Here is a 10,536-nt window from a genome sequence, read left to right as displayed (position 1 = left end):
TTGAGAAATCGATACGGCGTGGAACCGGAAAATTATAGAGAACCTCTCTGCACCGAAATACCAAAACATTACAAATATCCCGAGTCAAAGTTATCCGAACAACAACTAGATGAAATAAAACTTTAGGAGTCAAAATATCTACGGAAGGGTCTGATAGACTATTCCACGCTCATGGACAAGCTCTACACGAAATACTAAATCTAAGAAACAATACGATAGAGAGACTCCCAGACATTGTTGTTTGGCCAAATGGACACGATAAAGTTGTAGATATAGTAAATTTAGCGAAAAAACTTAATTTAGTAATAATTCCTTTCGGTGGGGGTACAACCGTGTCCGGATCCGTAGAATGTCCCCCGGAAGAAGAACGACCCATCATATCTTTAGACATGTCCGACATGAATAAAATACTTTGGATCGACGAAGAAAGTCTCGTAGTGTGTTGTGAAAGTGGTATCATAGGACAAGACTTAGAAAGGGAACTAAAAAAGAACGGTTATACATCCGGTCACGAACCAGATTCCATGGAGTTCTCCACGCTCGGAGGATGGGTGGCGACGAGAGCGAGTGGAATGATGAAGAACACTTATGGAAATATAGAAGATATCGTTGTTCACGTGAAAATGGTTTCCGCTTCCGGTGTCCTCGAAAACGGCTGTCGAGTTCCGCGAATGTCCTGCGGACCCGACTTCAAAAGCATAGTCCTCGGATCAGAAGGATGCTTCGGTGTTATAACAGAAGTCGTCATTAAAGTGAGACTGACTCCTGCGTATACGAGATACGGTTCTTTCGCCTTTCCCGACTTCGAGAGCGGAGTGCGCTGTATGCGCGAAATCGCTCGCCAAAGGCTGCAGCCGGCGAGTATTCGTCTGATGGACAATGAACAATATCAACTCGGAATGTCTTTACGAGTAGGGGCATCGTTATATGGAATCCTCCTTCAAGGATTGCAGATGCTGTATATTAAAAAGATTAAGGGGTTCGACGAAAGCAAGATGTGTTTAGCCACCTTGTATTATGTCGGAGAGAAAGATGATGTTTTGACTCACGAGAAGAGATTAAATAAACTTGCAATGCAGTTTGGAGCCGTACCCGCGGGGGAGAAGAATGGAGAACGGGGCTATAGAATGACGTACATCATCGCTTATATCCGAGTAAGAATTTATTTATTTATCATACCGTGTGCATAAAATTACGCATTAAAATAAAGTTGCTTTGCCTGTCTAACTAGGGTAAATAACCCCATCATGAGACAGTCCAAATATAAAAATAATAATCAAAACAAACAAAGAAATAACAAATTAGAAACTGTGTTTTTAGAAGATGGATTATATAGTTTAAAGATCTTGGTATTCTTTTTTAAGCAAATTTCATGTTTAAGTGCAATATTACTAGTGTTTATTGATTTATTTTATTAACATACACGGCAAATCTGCCTTTTACAAACATTTATAATGCTACATATTTGGCTTATTTTTTTTTTTTAAAAACTTAAATTTCCTTATACTTAAGATTTATATAAAAAAAAATAAACCTAAAAATTATACAAGATTTAAATTTATAAAATTAACCTAAAAATTCTACACCATATTCAGTAGAAAGTTTAGATAATAAAACATTCTAAAGTAATACAACAAGAAAATCATAAGTACTGTTTCATACAGCTGGGCAAAGTGAACAATAAACTGTGTATATTATGAAATGCACGAATAAATAAATAAAATTACCATTCACCATCTTTGAAAAAGTTCAAAAGATTTGTTCTACATATATCGGATACGTGGGAATAACTATTGCCGAGTTCATGAAGTCTGTTTAATACGGCATTACAAGTATACACTATCCGTGAATTGTTGCTACAAAACGGTGGCACCTGTCTAGTGTTGTAGATAAATTTAGTAAAATGTTTGGATTTGTACTTCGAAACTTTACATATTTCATAAATACTATCGTAATTCGCAACTAGAATAAATAATTTGGGACCCTTCTGAATCAAACCACATATTTGAAAAAAAGAAGGTTCAAAAGCGGTTTTTGCGGTACTTATATCTTAAAGAAAATAATAATTATCCATTATTTTTTAATCCATCATTATTTCTACCAGTAGCTCAATTACAAATAAATATCGACGTGCTAATAAGCGACGTGATAACAATTTCTCACCATGGTTGTTTATCGTATTCGCGATCACAATGGAACATCCGTGACCACCAGGGGCGTGCGGTGGGGTTTTTGATTAAGGAAGCAATTTATATATAAGTAATTTGTACATAATAATATACACTGCCCTTAAAAAAATAAAGACAAACTAATTGCTTTATATATATGATTAGAAATAAAAACATTAATTTTACATATCTAGTAAAAAATTGTAATAACAAATTAACCAACTTCTGTAATTATATAATTATATAGTATTAACTATAATAAAAAACTGCGAAGTATTTTGTGGAATTATATTTTATTTGACTAAAGTGCAGTGAAACCAAAATAAATATTATCTTGTTAAAAAACATGGCTTATCAACAAAAATTGATTGGTAATTATTTGAACCCGAAAAATCAATATATGTAGTAGATTATAAACTTTTTTCTTATAACAAATCAACATTATATTGATGTAATGTTTGAATTAAATTCTAGATTTAATTTTGTATTTCCTACTCTACCATAAAATAATTATTAAACTATTATGCCCAGCGCCTAAATACCAAAATCGCATCTCTGTGCTGTGCGGCGCGGCGCGGTATTGCGTTCGGATCACATGGAAAATAATGTATTGTTATGCTTCGATTGCTTCCATTGCCTAGTGAGAATTTAAGTCTGCGCGTGCGCCTGGACTGCGCGTTTAGTACGGCGCTGGAACGGAATTTCGAATTTGCTTCCATCGCGATCGTTCTTTAAATCGATACTCAGCCAGCCAGTAGCAAGTACTTGCCGATCAGTACGCGCTTGACAGCGCTGGTAAATGGGTGTGCCGGAGGTTGCGTTGCTTTTTAACATATTTTTTTAAGGCGATAGTAAAATTCCTTTACAATTTATCGCGATTATTAATCAAATTATTATTACATAATTTGTTTATAGTAATCTTAATGCTAGGTATTATGACGGATAATTCATTTATTAAATATGCTATTTTTTAAACATTATTTGCCAAAATGTAGGGGAACCAATGGTTCCATGCGTTCTATGAACGCACCGTGCATGGTGACCACCTAATATTATATGTCAAGATATTTACATTTCGCGACGTATAATCCTGCTGCGCAATCACATATTTGAATTTCACCGGTGTAATTATGGAAAAAATTCCAAAACTGTTTTTTTTAAAATTATTTATTTATTATTTATCATGCTATTCATTGCATTTAGCTGGCGGTCGGCAAGCCAAATGTTAAGAAAACCAGTCGCCATGGTAATTGTAATTTAATTTTCACTTTTTTGTTTTAGATACTCCTTACTATTTTGCAAATGAAATAATATATTGTATTATTTTTTATAGTAAACGCCGATTTTTCGGCAGTGAACTGTATTTATTTACGAGGTAAACAAAAAACAAACCGACTCGAGCGTTGACTTAGGGAATACACACGCGTTGACTATGACAGCGATAACTTAAGCATGTTCATTATTGTTCATTGTGATCGCTCAAATGCTTAGCATGTTTTTAAGCACGTCGATATTTGTGATTGAGCTATAGGATGCTTATCTGGAAGTAACCATTTTATTTATTAAAAGAAAACATCAGTCCGATCCTTAAGATAAAAATATTTTTTAAAAATTTACTTATACAATTTTGAATTCTCTATCCTTACCTTTTGTTTTGTATAAATATACTGAACCAATATACAGGTGTTCTTTAAACCCTGTCACATCCGAAATCACGATGATCAGTATGAGCAAGAAGACATATTAGCATACTTATAAAAATATTTAGAACAAAGAATTTTTTTTTAAATAAAGTATAAAAAAACAAATGGTTGCTTACTTCTGCAGGGGAGAAGTGAGGGGAGCGCGGCGCAGTGTCAGACTCCCCCCTTCCCCCCTCGTTTCACCCCTGCAGAAGTCAGCAACCATTTACTTTTTTTGATATTTTATTTTTTTAAATTTTATTCGTTCTAAAAAAATATTTTAATGTGTCCAATATGTCTTCTTGCTCATACTGATCATCGTGGTTTCGGATGTGACAGGGTTTAAAGAACACCCTGTATAATTGAATGAGCACCAATGTAATATGGTTTGGCTTTCCAGGATATAGCGCTGTACTTTAATGTCCTCGGGGAGACGGTAGAGACCTCCGTGCCGTGGGACCGCGTGTCGCTCGTGATCCAGAAAGTAAAGGAAACAATATCCCGCGAGTGCGAGAGCCTCAACATTTCTCGCTTCTCCACGATGTGCCGTGTGACGCAGACGTACGACGCCGGCTGCTGCCTCTATTTCTACTTCATCTTCAACGCCCGCGACTTCAAGGATCCCTTGAAGATAACGCACCACCTGGAGGACGCGGCGAGGGATGAGATTATTTCTATCGGAGGTAATTTATTTTATTTCAAACCAAACGAACCATCACGCCATGTCACTCTATCTTCACATACAGACCTCGATTCCTCTACATTTCGACTTTTTTTTGCACCACAAGAACCAGGAAGCCCCAGGCTTGAGAAAGATAACATTAATTTTTTTATCCTTATCGTGAATCAAACCCGGAACATTCCGTGCGTGAGTCAAGCGTCTTGACCACTACACCACGGAGGCCGCCATTTCAACATGTCCTCTTTCAAGCATTTGTTGGATTCGATCTTGGCATGCCTTTCTCGGTCTTCCTCGATTTCGGCATCCATCAAAATTCCCATTGTAAATCCTTTTAGCCGTTCTTTCGCCGTCCATTCGCTCTGCATGTCCAAACCAACGCAGAACTTCTTTATTGATTTTGTCAATAATGCTTATCTCAGCCTTATATAATGTACGGATCTGGACATTTGTGCAGCTGTCGTTTGCACATTTGCCTGAGAGATCGCATTTTATCAGCATTCAGCTTACTTTCATCCTTGTTTTTCTGATTCTATACTTTGCCCCAATACATCAGCGTCGGCACCAGGACTTCATTTACCCTAACACATGCTGAGCTATCCTTATACAGATAAGCATTAGCCCGTGCCAGATTTTCTTCCAAAATTTGTCTCTGTCATTTAAACCATTAAATATAATAAAATTTAACCAACAATGCCATACATACATACAAAGTTACCTGAAGAAATAGAAAGCCTTGAAATATTTCAAAACAAGTTCAAAACAAAAAAATGTTCTTGAGAAAATTTCATATGAATTGTAATATTATTTTAAGTCTATATTAGTTCTTAAGATGTTATGAACGAACTTTATTAAGCATAATTAAAAAAATGATAATTATCATTAGGGGAGGGGTACTTAAAAATTACATTTTAATTATTTATTCTAGGATCTATATCGCACCATCACGGAGTGGGAAAGCTCCGGAAGAAGTGGTATGAGAAGACAGTGTCTACCACGGGAAAGAATATATTCAGAGCAATCAAAGCTGAAGTGGATCCCAGTAACATATTTGGAGTGTGTAATTTAGCTGACGTCAAACCAGTTCTATCTAAATTGTAGGCTACTTTATTAAATTTGTAAAAAAACCATTTTGTTTAATTTCTTCCTCATTTTGCAATAGTTTTTATGGAGGTTGATAGCGCTTTAACAGAGATATTGAACCGCTTTAATAAGGGAATATTAAACTCGGGGTGATAAAATATCAATAGGTTTTTTTTTTTGGGTGATACCGAGTGTGTTGGATTTGTTCCGACGTTTCGGCTATCATTGCAGGAGCCATCTTCAGGGTAGACTGAGTGTTTGTGTAAAACTGAGTGTAAACTGAGACACTCGGTTTACCCTGAAGATGCCTCCTGAAATGGTAGCCGAAACATCGGAACAAATCAAAAAAAGAAAACCTTCGCACCTAGATAAAATATCTGTACAAAGGTGATTCTAAACGAAAATATGAAACTAATTATTCATAGAATTTAATAATTTTTTACTGAAAAATGCAATTTTTACGTTTAATTTCGATGGAAATTTTACAAAACTTGGTTTGCGGAAACAAAAATTAAGAAAAGTGATTTTTTGTTTTGTACACCATTTTGTAAAAAGGACCTAAATTATGTTGTTGTGATATTTGTTACAATCAAGATAGTGTAAAGTTTCCGCAAACCAAGTTTTGTAAAATTTCCATTGAAAATAAATGTAAAAATGAAATTTTTCAATGAAAAATTATAAAAGCGCCATCTATGAATAGTTAGTTTTATGTGTTCATTTAGAATCACCTTAATGCACTATAAGGGTTCCTTCTTGTATATATTATTGAAGCTGTGGACTGTATAGAACGGCTTTGCTTTTTTGTAGAGATTTATTCTTGGAAGATATGATATAACATGATTGTTATTTTGGGAGTGAGGCAATTAAAGCGGGAACAAGAAAGGAAAAGAGTAGCGATAAGACCACACTAAGAGTAGCGCACAATTGTAGTACTACAGTGTTGCACTCTTTTTACTATGTGAACACTACAAATGTGTTTTAGCAATTTTAGCAGATCATAGCCTTCTGGCCGTGTGGCATATGAAGATACCTATAACAAGCATCTTGAGGATGCGGCGGTGGTCCTGGCTTGAACATGTGCTGTGCATGCTTCAGGAGAACCTAAATCCAAGTTGCCTCTTCTTTAAACCTGCGGGCTCACGCCGTCCTGGAAGGCCGTCGATGACGATCTTTCGGTTTTATTCGGCGGAATTAAGGGTCGCTGGATTAATGTGGGAGGAGGCGAGAGTGCTAGCTGACAATAGGGTCTCCTGGAGGCAATTGGTAATGTCCACATGCTCCACTTAGGAGCAAATGTGGAAAGAAGAAGAAGAAGAATTGCAAAAACACAAATCTAAGATCTTAACATAAAATTCCATTTGTCTAATTGTAACTAAATGTAAAGGTGGTATTACAGATTACCACAGTTAACACCCCGCAATAACTTCACCCAGTTCATTTTAGCTAACTACACCCCGAAACTAACTTCACACAATACAATTTTAGTTAGTAAAACACCCGCTAGTGGGTCGCTACGTAGCAAGAGTAGTACTGCACACTGAAGCTAACTTCACACGGTACGTTCTAGTTGGTAAAACACCCGCTAATTAGCGCTGAGCACAGGGTTTGAAGAACTTGAGCCATATGGGAAATTGGATATGAAAAATGTACAAAAATATTTTAATAAAAAAGAACTACTTTGAACGACTTTTGAACGTTCGTATGAATCAATGAAGCAATGAGAGTTCAGGAAGATTTCCGGTTTACTTACCGTCAACGGACCAATTGGCAGAACTGGCTGAGAAGAAGCGGAAGAGAACTTACATACATAAAAATCTCTGTCTCTAGTTTGTTAGCAAATGAATATTAAAGTTTTTACATTGACTATAAAAACTCATAGTTTTATTATTTGGTACACTTTGATTTTAAGTCCCCCTTGCTTTATGCAGTGCAAAGCATTAGCAATGTATTATGTTAGTATAGAAGTGTTTTGATTTTATCAATATTTCCTGCAGCAGATGTTCATAGACTGACTTGATCAATATACAACTATTAATTTTGTAGATTAACTTTGAGATGAGTATTAGTAATCCAATTCAAAAATTTGATTTAGCCACTGTTCACGCTATATGTTTTAATTTGTTTTCTTAAAAAATATTATTGAAAAAATATATATGGAACAAATGGTTGTTTGGGTGTAGAAAATTTTATTTTAAAACTTCTTCAAAAATAATTTCTTGTTTTATTGTTCGTTTTGGGGTCTTCTGTACTGTACCTGACTAGGTGAAAATAAAAAGACCGTTGTTGTATGAAACCTTTATTTGTTTATTTAACTAATTCCAAAATAATAAAAATGGTAACATCGTTGACGGTACAACTTACACATGTAATTTAATAAATAGTATAAACATCACTTACTTAGTCATAACTTATTGCAACCTTTTACACAAAATACACTCCGTATAAGTTAGATGTCATTTGACTCTTATTAAATACATAAACGCCCCAATAAGCTAAAAAGATTCATACTGTTTTGTCCTCAAAGTATTAGAATAAAGTCCACAAATAGAGTTAGATTTTAAGCAGAATGAAAGTAAAACGAAATTCAAAGTTGACGGTTATTATAATTTTTAAAATATGTCAAACAGCTTATCCTAATACTTGAGCAAAATAATCTAAAATGTAGTATGAAATTAAAGTTAAATTGTGAAATAATACACAAGGAATGCTTTTACATTATTATCTATGATTAGGTATTGAATAAGTCCACGTTGTTATTTTTTAAAGAGTAAAGATAGCGAAAATTGTGTGTGAAGGTGACATTTTTACAGTTGCACCAATAATATTAAGTTGAATAATTGTTAACATGTTACAGCAGAGACAGGAACGTGGATGTCTCGGCATTTACAGCGCTTAAAGCCAGTCATTGGCTGGCTTAGAGTAATAACAGGCCACCGGTTTATAGAGTCGCCCATAAGGACAAAAACCATTTTATGAAGTTAGCTACAGTTTACAGCAATATGACGGGCCGTAGGTACTCAGGTCGAGAATTGCAAGCCCAAACAGAAACCGTCCATTACACATTTCCTTCTCTTCAAGCGGGAGCGAATTATAACTCTAAGTTTGTACCTATTTCAGAATGGGCTAGGTGAGTTTTATATTGAAATATATATTATTTCTGGTGTTTATAATATAACTGGAAAAAACAAATATAATTTGTTATTAATAAAAAGGTATGTAAGAATGACTTATTGTTACACACAAAAAAATGTCATAGCCACATTACTGCGATAAATGAAATAATATAAAATATCCTTTGTATTTTTGTTGTCATTGGCGGAGTTTCACTTTATCAACCTTACTTGAAAAAAAAACTTTACAAAGCAACCATAAACAATCATAAAATATTACATTTTGTGAGAATAATCTCTTAAAAAAAACAAACTTAAATTTTGTATTAAAAACAATAAAATATATCACACTCACAATAATATACACCTATTTTCTATTTCGTTATAAAATAATAATTGCGTACCTAACTTAATGATTTATTTGTTTTGTAAAATTGCCGAGGTCCGGAGGACAGACCTTTCTTAAGATAAAAATAAGTGAAATAAGGAAATTGCTTGGTATCACAAGTTTGCAGGCCAGAAGGAGCATTGCAATTGCTTAAGGCTTTTAAACTTCTGAACGGGTTAATTTATAATCCCTACATTTCGGAGCGCGTAAAATTATATGTAGCGAGCGATTACTTAAAAGAGTTAGGCAACGCAGACCATTTTTTCTTCCTGAATGCAGGACTAATTTACAGTTGACGTGGTGCGCATGCGTGGGGAGAATGATCAATCTGTTGAAAAGCCTACCAAGAGAGGTAGATCATTTCCATGCTGGGTTTACCAGTTTTAGACTTTATGTAATCTGTACCTTTAAATTTCTTTTATGCACTTTTTAAAAAAAATACTCATGTACAATGTGACTGGCATGTGTGCTGTAACATAAATATAAACTTTAAATAAATAAATAAATACTTGGTTTAAACAATAACTACAGTCACATTCATCATAAAATATAAACAGTTCATGGAGTTCACAGAATTTAATTAAAAGTAAGTTATTTGAGGGTATTACTTGCACACCCGGAAAAATCTGAAATCTTAAAAAAGTGAGGTATCAATTGAAACTTATTCAAAATACAATTGTTCACAATAATTATAACATTGTCAGTTCAAAATACGGCTTTATTTGTGAGAATCTGACTTTCAAATTATTGGGTTTGTTGCAAACATGGCTACCTCGACTAGAGTATTGAAAAGTTGGCAATATCCAAAATTAAATTAATTATTTCACACATGTTTCTTGATATACTCCCGATTATTTCATCAATAGTCACATATACCTTATTAACAGGTCATAATAAATTGGAAATATTTTAGTCGGGTTGTAGTCCTGTGGCTAGTGTCTCAGACTCACGGATCAAAGGTCCGTGGATCGAATCCCACTCTCCCCCAACCTAATTCCCATTTTGTAAAAGTGAGTTATATACAACTCGTTAAAAAGGGCCATCAAAATGAAATATTTGGATTAATCATATGAACGCAAATATTTATTTTTCTTTAAAAAAAATTAAATTAAAATAAATCGAAGCTATTTGTAATTTGCTCAAAATAAAAAAAGACAGATTTGGCAAATAGTACCCTCATTTATTGTGTTTGATTTTTAAATAAGATCCATAGCCAAATTAATTATGATTTCATTTATACACATTTATGGCAAATTTATCTGTTGATCGGAGGCAAACAAAAAATATTAAATTGCCAATCATAAAAAAGGTGCATTATTCTATCATGCAAAGGTATTTTATCATGGAAATAAAAGACGAGTGAAACTTAAATCTACAAATTTGGAATAATCAGTGACCAGTTTCTTTGCTTCTGCGACATCATCGA

The 10,536-nt window shown here is 34.3% G+C and overlaps 1 protein-coding gene across 1 annotated transcript; it reads left to right on the top strand.

Moving 5' to 3' along the window:
* Positions 1–151: 151 nt before the first annotated feature.
* Positions 152–5,656, top strand: LOC148272417 (alkyldihydroxyacetonephosphate synthase, peroxisomal-like). The gene is made up of 3 exons (XM_088240067.1): positions 152–1,154; positions 4,251–4,533; positions 5,458–5,656. The coding sequence occupies exons 1-3, from the start codon at positions 390–392 to the stop codon at positions 5,628–5,630; spliced, it is 1,221 nt and encodes a 406-aa protein (XP_088096193.1). The 5' UTR covers positions 152–389; the 3' UTR covers positions 5,631–5,656.
* The last annotated feature ends 4,880 nt before the right edge of the window (positions 5,657–10,536 follow it).

Source organism: Micrasema longulum, unplaced genomic scaffold (genome assembly GCF_059751315.1).
Source record: "Micrasema longulum isolate JH-2025_06_02 unplaced genomic scaffold, ASM5975131v1 h1tg002337l, whole genome shotgun sequence".
NCBI classification, from domain to species: Eukaryota; Metazoa; Arthropoda; class Insecta; order Trichoptera; family Brachycentridae; genus Micrasema; species Micrasema longulum.
The sequence above is the reverse complement of the archived record's forward strand: the minus strand, read 5'-3'. Positions and strand labels throughout refer to the sequence as shown.

What these genes read in the sequence shown, in the direction of transcription:
- LOC148272417 (XM_088240067.1), top strand. Translation starts at nt 390, where the DNA reads ATGTCCGACATGAATAAAATACTTTGGATCGACGAAGAAAGTCTCGTA. An exon ending in ACATCATCGCTTATATCCGA is followed by an intron (nt 1,155 to 4,250) that starts GTAAGAATTTAT and finishes TTGGCTTTCCAG; the next exon opens with GATATAGCGCTGTACTTTAA. An exon ending in TGAGATTATTTCTATCGGAG is followed by an intron (nt 4,534 to 5,457) that starts GTAATTTATTTT and finishes TATTTATTCTAG; the next exon opens with GATCTATATCGCACCATCAC.